The sequence below is a fragment of the Somniosus microcephalus genome, unplaced genomic scaffold (genome assembly GCF_052327205.1).
Source record: "Somniosus microcephalus isolate GS21.2 unplaced genomic scaffold, FLI_Smic_1.0 unresolved_chr7, whole genome shotgun sequence".
Classification (NCBI taxonomy): domain Eukaryota; kingdom Metazoa; phylum Chordata; class Chondrichthyes; order Squaliformes; family Somniosidae; genus Somniosus; species Somniosus microcephalus.
Window position 1 is genome coordinate 18,503,688 of NW_028225185.1, and position 17,283 is coordinate 18,520,970.

Below are 17,283 nucleotides of genomic sequence, written 5' to 3' on the forward strand. Positions count from 1 at the left end.
CCCAGGCCAGGTACAGCACAGGGTTAGATACAGAGTAAAGCTCCCTCTACACTGTCCCATCAAACACTCCCTGGGCAGGTACAGCACGGAGTTAGATGCAGAGTAAAGCTCCCTCTACACTGTCCCATCAAACACTCCCAGGGCAGGTACAGCACGGGTTAGATACAGAGTAAAGCTCCCTCTACACTGTCCCATCAAACACTCCCAGGGCAGGTACAGCACGGGTTAGATACAGAGTAAAGCTCCCTCTACATTGTCCCATCAAACACTCCCAGGACAGGTACAGCACGGGTTAGATACAGAGTAAAGCTCCCTCTACATTGTCCCATCAAACACTCCCAGGACAGGTACAGCACGGGTTAGATACAGAGTAAAGCTCCCTCTACACTGTCCCCATCAAACACTCCCAGGGTAGGTACAGCACGGGTTAGAGACAGAGTAAAGCTCCCACTACACTGTCCCATCAAACACTCCCAGGGCAGGTACAGCACGGGTTAGATACAGAGTAAAGCTCCCTCTACACTGTCCCCATCAAACACTCCCAGGGCAGGTACAGCACGGGTTAGATACAGAGTAAAGCTCCCTCTACACTGTCCCATCAAACACTCCCAGGGCAGGTACAGCATGGGTTAGATACAGAGTAAAGCTCCCTCTACACTGTCCCATCAAACACTCCCAGGGCAGGTACAGCACGGGTTAGATACAGAGTAAAGCTCCCTCTACACTGTCCCATCAAACACTCCCAGGGCAGGTACAGCACGGGTTAGATACAGAGTGAAGCTCCCTCTACACTGTCCCATCAAACACTCCCAGGGCAGGTACAGCACGGGTTAGATACAGAGTAAAGCTCCCTCTACACTGTCCCATCAAACACTCCCAGGGCAGGTACAGCACGGGTTAGATACAGAGTAAACCTCCCTCTACACTGTCCCATCAAACACTCCCAGGGCAGGTACAGCACGGGGTTAGATACAGAGTAAAGCTCCCTCTACACTGTCCCCATCAAACACTCCCAGGGCAGGTACAGCACGGGTTAGATACAGAGTAAAGCTCCCTCTACACTGTCCCATCAAACACTCCCAGGGCAGGTATAGCACAGGTTAGATACAGAGTAAAGCTCCCTCTACACTGTCCCATCAACACTCCCAGGGCAGGTACAGCACGGGGTTAGATACAGAGTAAAGCTCCCTCTACACTGTCCCATCAAACACTCCCAGGTCAGGTACAGCACAGGGTTAGATACAGAGTAAAGCTCCCTCTACACTGTCCCATCAAACACTCCCAGGGCAGGTACAGCACAGGGTTAGATACAGAGTAAAGCTCCCTCTACACTGTCCCATCAAACACTCCCAGGCCAGGTACAGCACAGGGTTAGATACAGAGTAAAGCTCCCTCTACACTGTCCCATCAAACACTCCCAGGGCAGGTACAGCACGGAGTTAGATGCAGAGTAAAGCTCCCTCTACACTGTCCCATCAAACACTCCCAGGGCAGGTACAGCACGGGTTAGATACAGAGTAAAGCTCCCTCTACACTGTCCCATCAAACACTCCCAGGGCAGGTACAGCACGGGTTAGATACAGAGTAAAGCTCCCTCTACATTGTCCCATCAAACACTCCCAGGACAGGTACAGCACGGGTTAGATACAGAGTAAAGCTCCCTCTACATTGTCCCATCAAACACTCCCAGGACAGGTACAGCACGGGTTAGATACAGAGTAAAGCTCCCTCTACACTGTCCCCATCAAACACTCCCAGGGTAGGTACAGCACGGGTTAGAGACAGAGTAAAGCTCCCACTACACTGTCCCATCAAACACTCCCAGGGCAGGTACAGCACGGGTTAGATACAGAGTAAAGCTCCCTCTACACTGTCCCCATCAAACCCTCCCAGGGCAGGTACAGCACGGGTTAGATACAGAGTAAAGCTCCCTCTACACTGTCCCATCAAACACTCCCAGGGCAGGTACAGCATGGGTTAGATACAGAGTAAAGCTCCCTCTACACTGTCCCATCAAACACTCCCAGGGCAGGTACAGCACGGGTTAGATACAGAGTAAAGCTCCCTCTACACTGTCCCATCAAACACTCCCAGGGCAGGTACAGCACGGGTTAGATACAGAGTAAAGCTCCCTCTACATTGTCCCATCAAACACTCCCAGGACAGGTACAGCACAGGTTAGATACAGAGTAAAGCTCCCTCTACATTGTCCCATCAAACACTCCCAGGACAGGTACAGCACGGGTTAGATACAGAGTAAAGCTCCCTCTACACTGTCCCCATCAAACACTCCCAGGGTAGGTACAGCACGGGTTAGAGACAGAGTAAAGCTCCCACTACACTGTCCCATCAAACACTCCCAGGGCAGGTACAGCACGGGTTAGATACAGAGTAAAGCTCCCTCTACACTGTCCCCATCAAACACTCCCAGGGCAGGTACAGCACGGGTTAGATACAGAGTAAAGCTCCCTCTACACTGTCCCATCAAACACTCCCAGGGCAGGTACAGCATGGGTTAGATACAGAGTAAAGCTCCCTCTACACTGTCCCATCAAACACTCCCAGGGCAGGTACAGCACGGGTTAGATACAGAGTAAAGCTCCCTCTACACTGTCCCATCAAACACTCCCAGGGCAGGTACAGCACGGGTTAGATACAGAGTGAAGCTCCCTCTACACTGTCCCATCAAACACTCCCAGGGCAGGTACAGCACGGGTTAGATACAGAGTAAAGCTCCCTCTACACTGTCCCATCAAACACTCCCAGGGCAGGTACAGCACGGGTTAGATACAGAGTAAAGCTCCCTCTGCACTGTCCCATCAAACACTCCCAGGGCAGGTACAGCACGGGTTAGATACAGAGTAAAGCTCCCTCGACACTGTCCCATCAAACACTCCCAGGGCAGGTACAGCACGGGTTAGATAGAGTAAAGCTCCCTCGACACTGTCCCATCAAACACTCCCAGGGCAGGTACAGCACGGGTTAGATACAGAGTAAAGCTCCCTCTACACTGTCCCATCAAACACTCCCAGGGCAGGTACAGCACGGGTTAGATACAGAGTAAAGCTCCCTCTGCACTGTCCCATCAAACACTCCCAGGGCAGGTACAGCACGGGTTAGATACAGAGTAAAGCTCCCTCTACACTGTCCCATCAACACTCCCAGGGCAGGTACAGCACGGGTTAGATACAGAGTAAAGCTCCCTCTACACTGTCCCATCAAACACTCCCAGGGCAGGTACAGCACGGGTTAGATACAGAGTAAAGCTCCCTCTACACTGTCCCATCAACACTCCCAGGGCAGGTACAGCAAGGGTTAGATACAGAGTAAAGCTCCCTCTACACTGTCCCATCAACACTCCCAGGGCAGGTACAGCACGGGTTAGATACAGAGTAAATCACATGTCTCAGCTCTTTTACTGTTCCAGTGCGACGTTATCCCATTACCTAGGAACCTAAAGTTGTAGCTCTCCTTGTTTAACTGAAAAAGAGGGCGAGGGCGACAGGAAGGGGGAGGGCTTGGCGGGAGGAGAGAGACCTGAGACACAAAGAACAGAGTGGTATGGACCCTCTTTGTAGGTGAGGTGAGGGAGTGAGGTAATCATCGAGATAATTATGGTCCCACATCTATCGTGTCCAAGCAAGACCTGTTAGAACGGAGTGAGAGGGGAGGAAGATATTAAGGGGAACAGATAGGGTAGAGAGAGAGAAACTATTTCCGCTGGTTGGGGAGTCTAGGACTAGGGGGCAGAGTCTAAAAATTAGAGCCAGACCTTTCAGGAGTGTAATTAGGAAACACTTCTACACACAAAGGGTGGTAGAAGTTTGGAACTCTCTTCCACAAACAACAATTGACGCTGGGGGGGTCAATTGTTAATTTTAAATCTGAGATTTTTATTAACCAAAGATATTGAGGGATATGGGCCAAAAACGGGTAGATGGAGTTAGATCACAGATCAGCCGTGATCTCATTGAATGGCGGAACAGGCTCGAGGGGCTGAACGGCCTCCTCCTGTTCCTAACAGGTCCAGCAACAATACTCTCCCCAGTCCTCTCAGGCAAGCTGTGCCACAGTCGGGCTTGAGAAAGGGACAAACCCGTAGACAACTCAAAGACCACCTTCAGATGGAATCGGTTGATCTTCACAGAGGTTTGTGCCCTGTTAATGCATGTGTGGAGCTGCTGGATGTGTTAGCGGGTCACGGCCCCTCTGCCTGGCTGGACAGTGCCAGGTTCCATCCCTGGTTTGTGCTGAATGCGCTGATTTGGGTGTTAGCCGTGGCTCAGTGGGTCTTTCTCTCTCTCTCCGCTGAGTCAGAAGGTCGTGGGTTCGAGCCCCACTCCAGAGCCTTGAGCCCATAATCCAGGCCGAGACTTCTAGTGCAGTACTGAGGGAGCGCCGCACTGTCGGAGGGGCGGTACTGAGGGAGCACCGCACCGTCAGAGGGGCAGTACTGAGGGAGCGCCGCACCGTCGGAGGGGCAGTACTGAGGGAGCGCCGCACCATCGGAGGGGCGGTACTGAGGGAGCGCCGCACTGTTGAAGGGGCAGTACTGAGGGAGCGCCACACTGTCGGAGGGGCAGTACTGAGGGAGCGCCGCACTGTCGGAGGGGCAGTACTGAGGGAGCTCCGCACTGTCGGAGGAGCGGTACTGAGGGAGCGCCGCACTGTCGGAGGGGCGGTACTGAGGGAGCGCTGCACTGTCGGAGGGGCAGTACTGAGGGAGTGCCGCACTGTCGGAGGGGCAGTACTGAGGGAGCGCCGCACTGTCGGAGGGGCGGTACTGAGGGAGCACCGCACTGTCGGAGGGGCAGTACTGAAGGTGCGCTGCACTGTCGGAGGGGCAGTACTGAGGGAGCGCCGCACTGTCGGAGGGGCAGTACTGAGGGAGCGCCGCACTGTCGGAGGGGCAGTACTGAGGGAGCGCCGCACTGTCGGAGGGGCAGTACTGAGGGAGCGCCGCACTGTCGGAGGGGCAGTACTGAGGGAGCGCCGCACTGTCGGAGGGGCGGTACTGAGGGAGCGCCGCACTGTCGGAGGGGCAGTACTGAGGGAGCGCCGCACTGTCGGAGGGGCAGTACTGAGGGAGCGCCGCACTGTCGGAGGGGCAGTACTGAGTGAGCACCGCACTGTCGGAGGGGCCGTCTTTCGGATGAGACATTAAATCGAGGCCCTGTCTGCCCTCTCAGGTGGACATAAAAGATCCCACGGCCACTATTGGAAGAAGAGCAGGGGGAGTTCTCCCCGGTGTCCTGGGGCCAATATTTATCCCTCAACCAACATCACTAAAAACAGGTGATCAGGTCATTATCACATTGCTGTGTGTGGGAGCTTGCTGTGCACAAATTGCCTGCCACATTTCCCACATTACAACAGTGACTACACTTTAAAAAGTACTTCATTGGCTGTAAAGATCTTTGGGACGTCCTGAGATCATAGAATCATAGAAATTTATGGCACAGAAGGAGGCCATTCGGCCTATCGTGTCAGTCCTATCCACACTAATCCCACTTTCCAGCTCTTGGTCCGTAGCCCTGTAGGCTACGACACTTCAAGCGCATATTCAAGTACTTTTTAAATGTGATGAGGGGTTTCTGCCTCGACCACCCTTTCAGGCAGTGAGTTCCAGACCCCCACCACCCTCTGGGTGAAGAAAGTTCTCCTCAACTCCCCTCTAATCCTTCCACCAATTACTTTCAATCTCTGCCCCCTGGTTATTGACCCCTGCTAAGGGAAATAGGTCCTTCCTATCCACTCTATTCAGGCCCCTCATAATTTTATACACCTCAATTAAATCTCCCCTCAGCCTCCTCTGTTCCAAAGAAAACAACCCCGGCCTCTCCAATCTTTCCTCATCGCTAAGATTCTCTACTCCTGGCAACATCCTTGTAAATCTCCTCTGCCCCCTCTCCAGTGCAATCACATCCTTCCTGTAATGTGGTGACCAGAACTGCACGCAGTACTCTAGCTGCGACCTAACTAGTGTTTTATACAGTTCAAGCATAATCTCCCTGCTCTTATAGTCTATACCTCGGCTAATGAAGGCAAGCATCCCGTATGCCTTCATCACCACCTTAGCGACCTGTCCTGCTACCTTCAGGGATCTGTGGACATGCACTGCAAGGTCATGCGAGGCGCTACAGAAATGCAATTTCTTTCTTAAGGGAGCAGATTTTGTCTCAGTGTTCTCTGGGCCAGAGAAGGTCTCCCTTTTCAGTGGTAGCGTCCTGTGCGTAGACAGCGGGCCTCCCGCAGTAAATTAACCCCAATGTCCAGCCTCACTATCTCTCTCTCTGGAGTTGTTTTCCTTGGAGCAGAGAAGGCTGAGGGGGGACCTGATTGAGGTGTACAAAATAATGAGGGGCATAGATAGGGTAGATAAAGAGGAACTTTTCCCCTTAGTGGGGGGGTCAATAACAAGGGGGCATAGATTCAGGGTAAGGGGCAGGAGATTTAGAGGGGATTTGAGGAGGAACTTTTTCACCCAGAGGGTGGTTGGAATGTGGAACTCACTGCCTGAAAGGGTGGTGGAGGCAGGAACCCTCACAACATTCAAGAAGCATTTGGATGAGCACTTGAAATGCCATTGCATACAAGGCTATGGACCAAATGCTGGAAAATGGGATTAGACTGGACAGGGATGGATGGGCGGCGCAGACACGATGGGCCGAAGGGCCTCTTTCTGTGCTGTAAAACTCTATGACTCTATGACTCTCCCTGTCTCTTGTTTCTTTCTGCCTTTCTCACCGTGACCTTGACCCTTTATTGGCCTCTGTTTTTTTCCTCAGACGTGCCACAGAGCTACATCCATTATTACGCCAACCCCAGCTACCACACGCTGTCCCACTGTGGGCCCAGCCCCCCGCCTCTTCCGCACCTCCCCAACAACCACGACAGGATCAGCTCCATCAAGGTAAGGCCTCCTTCTGCTCTGCCCGGGACAACCTGAATGGGCACCGCTTTAAATTGTAACCTTACGGGGTGGGCCGGGGGGCGTTGGAATCCCTGGATCCCGATTGGAAGGTCTATCGGCGTTTGGGTGGCTGAATGCCAAGGTGGTCCATTCCGTTGGTTGGCCAAAGACCTGGAACCTGGGTCAGCTCACCCCTGGTCCAGATACCTTGCGCTTGGAAACCCAACTGCGGTCGCAGGCCAAAGAACCCCCCATGACCTCGCTGTCTGACCCTGTCACCTCCTCTGATGTAAGGTGTGGGGGGGGGGGGTGGACGGAGTGGGGATTCCTAATTCTTCCAAGCTCCCTTCCGAATCGATGCCAACCCAGCAAGGCAAATGGTGCGGGAGACACCGTTATCTCACTCCTCTGCTTGAGGTGCGAGAACGTCCTTCTCCCCCACCTCTGGCGGATGTCCCAGAGCAATGCACAGGGGGCAGCGGTCATAAGACTGTTGTGTTCAAATTCAGTAAGGGTGAGATCAAATGGACTGAGAATTTTCCTTCATCCGAACCTATCTCATCCCAATTCACCTCATTCCAACCCTACTTAGTCCAACCCTTCTCATCCGAGCACATCCCCTTCCATCCTATCTCACTCCAACTTATCTCAGCCTAATCTACCATCCCAACCTATCTCACCTAACCATCTAACACCCAACTCATCCTAAGCCATCTCACTGCAACCCACCTCATCCCAACCCATCCCATCTCAACACATCTCATCCCATCTTAACCCATCTCATCTCAATTCATCCCATCTCAACCCATCCCATCCTATCTCATCCCATCTCATCCCATCTCAACCCAACCCATCCCATCTTAACCCATCTCATCTCAATTCATCCCATCCCATCCCATCTTAACCCATCCCATCCTATCTCATTCCATCTCAACCCATCTCATCCCATCTCAACCCATCTCATCCCATCTCATCCCATCTTAACCCATCCCATCTCATCCCATCTCAACCCATCCCATCCCATCTCATCCCATCTCAACCCATCTCAACCCATCTCATCCCATCTTAACCCATCCCATCCTATCTCATTCCATCTCATCCCATCTCAACCCATCTCATCCCATCTCATCCCATCTTAACCCATCTCATCCCATCTCATCCCATCTCAACCCATCTCATCCCATCTCATCCCATCTCATCCCATCTCATCCCATCCCATCTCATCCCATCTCATCCCATCTCATCCCATCTCATCTCATCCCATCTCATCCCATCTCATCCCACCTCATCCCATCTCATCTCATCCCATCTCAGCCCTTCTCAACCCAACTCATCTTAGCTCATCTCATCCCAGCCCATCCTAACATAACCCATTTTGTGAAAAGTAGCTCAGGATAGGAAGGGAGAAAATTGGAGAGGAAAATGGCCAAATACTCAACCAAGCCTGAAGACCATTCCAGGTCCTCCCCTCTCCCGATACTCCAGTCCCCATTAGCAGATGCGCGTGACTGGGAATTTCCTCGAACAATGCTCCGAGAGTTGACTTTCGGCGATGTCATCTGCCCGAACAGACCACCAATAATCAGCTCTTCGCAAGTAAGAAGAACGTGGAGAAGGACAGGCCGGGACCCTGCAGCCTGGACAGCATTGCAACCCTACCCGCTGACTGGAAGCACAGCCCCAAACACAAGGACTTTGGTAAGAACATAAGAAACAGGAGCAGGAGTGGGCCATTCGGCCCCTCGAGCCTGATCCGCCATTCAATGGCGGAACTTCGACCTCAACTCTTGGGGTGATTTTGCCAATGGGGAGCTTTTGGAGGCGGGACTCCCACTTGTCAGGTTTCAGTCCCGCCTCCATCAGCTTCTGGCCAACCAGCAGGATTTTCCCATGATTGACCTTGTTAAGCCCGCCCGGCGGGCATAGCAGGCCAATTAGGGGGAAGCTGGTTGCAGAGCACGTCAACGTCTGACGTGTCATCTGTCAAGACTTCTTGAAAGAAGAAATGTCATCGTTTGACATCTCTGTGAAGCTGTCAAACACTGACATTCTGTGTAGTTTGATGAGGTCGTGCATACAAGACCTCATCAACCTTCATTCTTTTACAGAAATTAGATGTTTGTTGCATCTGAGAATGCAACGGCCATCTGTCATCTGCAACACGCATGTGCGAGACTCTCCATATAGAAGCCTGCAGGAAGAAACAAAGGTGCAATTTCAGAATGGGTCAAGAAAAACAGGAAGGCAGAATTATATTTGAATGGCAATAGATTGGGAGAAGGGGAAGTGCAAAGAGACCTGGGTGTCCTTGTGCACCAGTCGCTGAAGGTAAGCATGCAGGTGCAGCAGGCGGTTAAGAAGGCAAATGGTATGTTGGCCTTCGTAGCGAGAGGGTTTGAGTACAGGAACAAGGATGTCTTGCTGCAGTTGTACAGGGCCTTGGTGAGACCGCACCTTGAGTATTGTGTGCAGTTTTGGTCGCCTTATCTGAGGAAGGATGTTCTTGTCATGGAGGGAGTGCAGCGAAGATTCACCAGACTGATACCTGGGATGGCAGGAATGACGTATGAGGAGAGATTGGATCGATTGGGCTTATACTCGCTGGAGTTTAGAAGAATGAGAGGGGATCTCATTAAAACTTATAAAATTCTAACAGGACTGGACAGACTAGATGCAGGAAGGATGTTCCCAATGGCGGGGGAGTCCAGAACCAGGGGTCACAGTCTAAGGATAAGGGGTAAGCCATTTAGGACAGAGATGAGGAGGAATTTCTTCACCCAGAGAGTGGTGAACCTGTGGAATTCTCTACCACACAAGGCAGCTGAGGCCAATTCATTAAATATATTCAAGAAGGCGTTAGATATATTTCTTGAGGCTAAAGGGATCAAGGGGTATGGGGAGAAAGCAGGGACAGGGTACTGAATTTGGATGATCAGCCATGATCTCATTGAATGGCGGAGCAGGCTCGAGGGGCCGAATGACCTACTCCTGCTCCTATCTTCTATGTTTCTATGTAAGTACACTTTTAAAAACACTTAGGACTTACCTCAGATACTCACCTCTACACTCTTGCACCCATCACTTACCTTCACACCCCGACCCCCGCAGACCCACTACTTGCCTCTGCGACCCTGGCGGGTTTTGGAGCCTTTGAGAAGCCCGCACTTGAGGGCAAAAACCCATTTTACTGGTGCCCTCACCCATTTACTAAATTGTCATAAAACCCCAAACTAGTTCATTGACATGCTTCAGGGAAAGGAATCTGTCCACCCACCCACCCCTGCCCCCCCCACCAAAGGTCTGGTCTACACGTGACTCCAGTCCAACATCGAGGCACAGAGTACAAAATCCAGGAGGTTATGCTAAACCTTTAGAAAACACTAGTTCAGCCCCAGCTGGAGCATTGTGTCCAATTCTGGGCACCGCACTTTAGGAAGGATGTGAAGGGCTTTGGAGAGGGTGCGGTGGAGATTTACTCGAATGGTCCCAGGGGATGAGGGACTTCAGTTACGTGGAGAGACTGGAGAAGCTGGGGTTGTTCTCCTCGGAGCAGAGAAGGCTAAGAGGAGATTTGATAGAGGTGTTCAAAATCATGTAGGGTTTAGACAGAGTAAATAAAGAGAAACTGTTTCCAATGGCTGAAGGGTCGGTAACCAGATTTAAGGTGATTGGCAAAAGAACCAAAGGCGATATGAAGTAAACTTTTTTACGCAGCGGGTGGTTAGAATCAGGAATGCGCTGCCTGATAGGGTGGTGGACACAGATTCAATAGTCACCTTCAAAAGGGAATTGGATAAATAGTTGATGGAGAAAAGATGGCAGAGATATTGGGAAAGAGCGGGGAATGCTCTTCGAGAGAGCCGGCACAGACTCGATGGGCCGAATGGCCTCCTCCTGTGCTGTACTATTCTACGACTCACCGATTTCATGCCAAGCCAACCAGTTGTACACGCACCACAAAGTTCAGAGTGCCAACTCGCCACAAGCTTCTCAAGGCAACTAGGGATGGGCGATGCCCCTTAGCAGCATCGCCGTCTTCCGAAGATCAGATCATTAGATGCTATTGTCACTTGCCGACATTTACAATGATGGCATCATGGAGCAAGACTCGTAGTCCTGAAGGTAAGGATTCTGAGGAGCCTCCGAATTGATTGTGAAGCTAACTTTTTATTTGTCTTTTGTATTGTAAAGGAAAGACAGGCATAAGCTAGATGGTTGATGTGTCTTCTTCAGGCTCATTCTCGTTATACCACTCTACAGATTGCAAGCAAAGGGAGTACTCCCGGGGATACTCTGTATCTAACCCGTGTTGTACCTGCCCTGGGAGTGTTTGATGGGACAGTGTAGAGGGAGCTTTACTCTGTATCTAACCCGTGCTGTACCTGCCCTGGGAGTGTTTGATGGGACAGTGTAGAGGGAGCTTTACTCTGTATCTAACCTGTGCTGTACCTGCCCTGGGAGTGTTTGATGGGACAGTGTAGAGGGAGCTTTACTCTGTATCTAACCCGTGCTGTACCTGCCCTGGGAGTGTTTGATGGGGACAGTGTAGAGGGAGCTTTACTCTGTATCTAACCTGTGCTGTACCTGCCCTGGGAGTGTTTGATGGGACAGTGTAGAGGGAGCTTTACTCTGTATCTAACCCGTGCTGTACCTGCCCTGGGAGTGTTTGATGGGGACAGTGTAGAGGGAGCTTTACTCTGTATCTAATCCGTGCTGTACCTGCCCTGGGAGTGTTTGATCAGACAGTGTAGAGGGAGCTTTACTCTGTATCTAAACCGTGCTGTACCTGCCCTGGGAGTGTTTGATGAGACAGTGTAGAGGGAGCTTTACTCTGTATCTAACCCCGTGCTGTACCTGCCCTGGGAGTGTTTGATGGGACAGTGTAGAGGGAGCTTTACTCTGTATCTACCCCGTGCTGTACCTGCCCTGGGAGTGTTTGATGGGACAGTGTGGAGGGAGCTTTACTCTGTATCTAACCCGTGCTGTACCTGCCCTGGGAGTGTTTGATCAGACAGTGTAGAGGGATCTTTACTCTGTATCTAACCCGTGCTGTACCTGCCCTGGGAGTGTTTGATGGGACAGTGTAGAGGGAGCTTTACTCTGTATCTAACCCCGTGCTGTACCTGCCCTGGGAGTGTTTGATGGGACAGTGTAGAGGGAGCTTTACTCTGTATCTAACCCGTGCTGTACCTGCCCTGGGAGTGTTTGATGGGACAGTGTAGAGGGAGCTTTACTCTGTATCTAACCCGTGCTGTACCTACCCTGGGAGTGTTTGATCAGACAGTGTGGAGGGAGCTTTACTCTGTATCTAACCAGTGCTGTACCTGCCCTGGGAGTGTTTGATGGGGCAGTGTAGATGGAGCTTTACTCTGTATCTAACCCGTGCTGTACCTGCCCTGGGAGTGTTTGATGGGACAGTGTAGAGGGAGCTTTACTCTGTATCTAACCCGTGCTGTACCTACCCTGGGAGTGTTTGATCAGACAGTGTAGAGGGAGCTTTACTCTGTATCTAACCAGTGCTGTACCTGCCCTGGGAGTGTTTGATGGGGCAGTGTAGATGGAGCTTTACTCTGTATCTAACCCGTGCTGTACCTGCCCTGGGAGTGTTTGATGGGACAGTGTAGAGGGAGCTTTACTCTGTATCTAACCCGTGCTGTACCTGCCCTGGGAGTGTTTGATGGGGACAGTGTAGAGGGAGCTTTACTCTGTATCTAATCCGTGCTGTACCTGCCCTGGGAGTGTTTGATCAGACAGTGTAGAGGGAGCTTTACTCTGTATCTATCCCCGTGCTGTACCTGCCCTGGGAGTGTTTGATGGGACAGTGTAGAGGGAGCTTTACTCTGTATCTACCCCGTGCTGTACCTGCCCTGGGAGTGTTTGATGGGGACAGTGTAGAGGGAGCTTTACTCTGTATCTAACCCGTGCTGTACCTGCCCTGGGAGTGTTTGATGGGACAGTGTAGAGGGAGCTTTACCCTGTATCTAACCCATGCTGTACCTGCCCTGGGAGTGTTTGAGGGGATCACAGGGTTCCATTCCCCAACACCAACATCCCTCACAAAACGATGGGTGCAAAATTAAACAACAAAAAAACTGAGATGAGATAATAAGAACTGTTTAGATGTTGGGAGAGGATTAGTGGCGCAGGTATGTCATATTTAATGGAACTTTTACAAGTAGAATTAAAAATTGACCATTTTTCTATTCCTTTTACACACTTTCTCCCTCTCTCACTCTCTCTTTCTCACTCTCATTCTCTGACTCGCTCTTTCTTACTCTTTCTCTCTCTCCATGTCTCTGCTGGTCCTTTTGTTTTCCGTCTCTCACTGTGTCTCCGTCTCTGTTTCTGTCTGGCTTTCTCTTGTCTGACTCGCTTTTTCTCCCTCTCTTTCTGTTTCGCATTCCTTTGGTTCTCTCTCTCCCACTGTTCGCTCCTCCCTTTCTCTCTGCTCTTCCCTCTCCCTCCATCTAACCATCTCTATCAACCCCTCCCTCCCTCCCTCCCTCTCCCTCGCTCTAATCTTCATCCCTCCCCTTTCTCTCCCCCCCCTCTCTCTCTCTCCCCTCACCCTGTATTCTCTACCCCTCTGTCCATCTCTCTCTTGCCCCTCTCTCCTCCTATCTGCCTCTCCCTCTTCCCCCCGCTCTGTGTGCAGGAGCCTGTGGATTGGACAGAAGTTACAGCTACAGCAACAGCCTGGGGAAATACTACAACACAGGTCCGTGAGTCTGTGCCCCTCGACCATTCACCCCTCACTCCTCAACCCTTCACCTCTCACCCCTCGCTCCCTCACCCCTCGCCCCCACTCCTCTCCCCCTTGCTCCTCGCCCCCTCACACCCTCGCTCCTCGCCCCCTCACACCCTCGCTCCTTGCCCCCTCACCCCTCGCTCCTCGCCTCCTCACCCCCTCACTTCCTCGCCTCCTCACCCCCTCGCTCCTCGCCCCCTCGCTCCTCGCCTCCTCACCCCTCGCTCCTCGCCCCCCTCGCTCCCTCGCTCCTCGCCCCCTCACCCCCTCGCTCCTCGCCCCCTGCCTCCTCACCCACTCGCTCCTCGCCCCCTCGCTCCTCGCCCCCTCGCTCCTCGCCTCCTCACCCCCTCGCTCCTCGCCCCCTCGCTCCCTCACCCCCTCGCCCCCTGCCTCACCCACTCGCTCCTCGCCCCCTCGCTCCTCGCCCCCTCACTCCTCGCCTCCTCACCCACTCGCTCCTCGCCCCCTCGCTCCTCGCCTCCTCACCCCCTCGCTCCTCGCCTCCTCACCCTCTCGCTCCTCGCCCCCTCGCTCCCTCACCCCCTCGCTCCTCGCCCCCTCACTCCTCGCCCCCTCACCCCCTCGTTCCTCGCCCACTCGCTCCTCGCCCCCTCGCTCCTCGCCCCTCACTCCTCGCCTCCTCACCCCCTCACTCCTCGCCCCCTCGCTCCTCGCCCCCTCACCCACTCGCTCCTCGCCCACTCGCTCCTCACCCCCTCGCCCCCTCGCTCCTCGCCCCCTCGCCCCCTACCTCCTCGCCACTCGCTCCTCGCCCCCTCACCCACTCGCTCCTCGCCCACTCGCTCCTCACCCCCCTCGCCCCCTCGCTCCTCGCCCCCTCGCTCCTCGCCCCCTCACCCCTCGCTCCTCGCCCCTCGCCCACTCGCTCCTCGCCCCCTCACCCACTCACTCCTCGCCCACTCGCTCCTCGCTCCTCGCTCCTCGCCTCCTCACCCCCTCGCTCCTCGCCCCCTCACCCCCTCTCTCCTCACCCCCTCGCTCCTCGCCCCCTCACCCACTCGCTCCTCGCCCCCTCGCTCCTCGCCCCTGCACCCCTCACCCCCCGCACCCCTCGCTCCTCACGCCCTCACTACTCGCCCCCTCACTCCTCGCCCCCTCACTCCTCACCCCCTCGCTCCTCGCCCCCTCACTCTCCGCCCCCCGCACCCCTCGCTCTTCACCTACTCACCCCCTCACTCCCTCGCTCCTCGCCCCCTCACTCCTCACCCCCTCGCTCGTCACCCCCTCGCTCCCCGCCCCCCGCACCCCTCGCTCTTCACCCCCTCGCTCCTCGCCCCCTCACTCTCCGCCCCCTCACTCCTCGCCCCCTCACCCCCTCACTCCTCACCCCCTCGCTCCTCACCCCCCTCACCCCTCTCCCCCTCACTCACTCGCTCCTCGCCCCCTCACTCTCCGCCCCCTCACTCCTCACCCCCTCACTCCTCGCCCCCTCACTCCCTCGCTCCTCGCCCCCTCACTCTCCACCCCCTCACCCCTTGCCCCCTCACCCCTCTCCCCCTCGCCCCATTCCTCACTCCCTCACTCCTCGCCCCCTCACTCCTCGCCCCCTCACTCCCCTCGCTCCTCGCCCACTCGCTCCTCGCCCCCTCGCTCCTCACCCCCTCACTCCTCTCTCCCTCACCCCTTGCCCCCTCACCCCTCTCCCCCTCACCCCCTCACTCCTCGCCCCCATTCCTCACTCCCTCACTCCTCGCCTCCTCGCCCACTCGCTCCTCGCCCCCCTCGCTCCTCGCCCCCCCTCACTCCTCACCCCCTCACTCCTCACCCCCCTCACTCCTCTCTCCCTCACCCCTTGCCCCCTCACCCCTCACCCCCTCACTCCTCGCCCCCATTCCTCACTCCCTCACTCCTCGCCCCCTCACTCCTCGCTCCTCGCCCCCTCGCTCCTCGCCCCCTCGCTCCTCGCCCCCTCGCACCTCGCCCCTCGCCCACTCGCTCCTCGCCCCCTCACTCCCTCGCTCCTCACCCCCTCGCTCCTCGCTCCCTCGCTCCTCGCCCCCCTCGCTCCTCGCCCCCTCGCTCCTCGCCCCCTCACCCCTCTCTCCTCACCCCTCTCTCCCTCACCCCTCGCCCCCTCACCCTCCCTCACTCCTTGCCCCCTCCTCGCCCCCTCACCCCTCGCTCTTCACCCCCTCACTCCTCGCCCCCTCACTCCCTCGCTCCTCGCCCCCTCACTCTCCGCCCCCTCACCCCCTCACTCCTCACCCCCTCACTCCCTCGCTCCTCACCCCCTCACTCCTCGCCCCCTCACCCCCTCTCCCCCTTACCCCCTCACTCCTCACCCCCTCACTCCTCTCTCCCTCACCCTCTTCCCCTCACTCCTCTCTCCCTCACCCCTTACCCCCTCACTCCTCGCCCGCATTCCTCGCCCCCTCACTCCTTGCCCCCTCACTCCTCGCCCCCTCACTCCTCGCCGCCTCACTCCCTCGCCGCCTCACTCCCTCGCTCCTTGCCCACTCGCTCCTTGCCCCCCTCGCTCCCTCACTCCTCACCCCCTCACTCCTCACCCCCTCACTCCTCACCCCCTCACTCCTCACCCCCTCACTCCTCTCTCCCTCACCCCTTGCCCCCTCACCCCTCTCCCCCTCACCCCCTCACTCCTCGCCCCCATTCCTCACTCCCTCGCTCCTCGCCTCCTCGCCCCACTCGCTCCCTCACTCCTCGCCGCCTCACTCCCTCGCTCCTCGCTCCCTCGATCCTCGCCCCCCTCGCTCCTCGCCCCCTCGCTCCTCGCCCCCTCGCCGCCTCACTCCCTCGCTCCTCGCCCCCTCACTCCTCGCCCCCTCACTCCTCGCCCCCTCGATCCTCTCCCCCTCACTCCTCGCCCCCTCACTCCTCGCCGCCTCACTCCCTCGCTCCTCGCTCCTCGCCCCCTCGCTCCTCGCCCCCTCGCTCCTCGCCCCCTCGCTCCTCGCTCCTCGCCTCCTCGCCCCCTCACTCCTTGCCCCCTCGCCGCCTCACTCTCCCTCGCTCCTCACTCCCTCGCCGCCTCGCTCCTCGCCCCCTCGCTCCTCGCCCCCTCGCTCCTCGCCCCCTCACCCCTCTCTCCCTCACTCCTCACTCCCTCACCCCCTCGCCCCCTCACCTCCTCGCCCCCTCACCCCTCTCCCCTCACTCTTCGCTCCTCGCCCCCTCACTCCCTCACTCTCGCCCCCTCACTCCTCGCCCCCTCACTCCTCGCCCCCCTCACCCCTCGCCCCTTGCCCCCTCACCCCGTGCTCGCCTCAGGCTGTCAGTGGGCCCTGACCACGGAACTCTCCTTGTGATCCACAGATTATATCAAAGCCTCGGCCTGCACCTCCAGCAACGGCTCGGTGAACAGCGGTGAGAATCCCTACGCCACGATCCGCGACCTGCCCTCGCTCACTGGGAAACCCTCCGAGAGCAGCTACGTGGAGATGGCCTCGCCACCACGGGCAGGACGCGTCCTACGCCGAGATCGGGCTCTACGATGACCAGGGGAAGGGGGAGCCCGAGGGAGGTGAGAGGTCGAGGGGCAGCGGGGTGAGCGGGTAAGGGGTGAGGGGGGAAAGGGGTGAGAGGGTGAGGGGTGAGCGTGGAGAGGGCGAGGGATGAGGGGGCGAGGGGTGAGAGGTCG

At 55.9% G+C, this 17,283-nt stretch overlaps 1 protein-coding gene across 1 annotated transcript in view; it reads left to right on the forward strand.

Moving 5' to 3' along the window:
• LOC147086598 (uncharacterized) overlaps nt 1-17,201 on the forward strand; it is a 214,576-nt gene extending 197,375 nt beyond the window's left edge. The window contains 5 exon segments of the mRNA XM_085978281.1: nt 6,789-6,913; nt 8,485-8,611; nt 13,569-13,631; nt 16,959-17,098; nt 17,100-17,201. Coding sequence (XP_085834407.1) covers nt 6,789-6,913; nt 8,485-8,611; nt 13,569-13,631; nt 16,959-17,098; nt 17,100-17,201 — 557 coding nt within the window.
• The last annotated feature ends 82 nt before the right edge of the window (nt 17,202-17,283 follow it).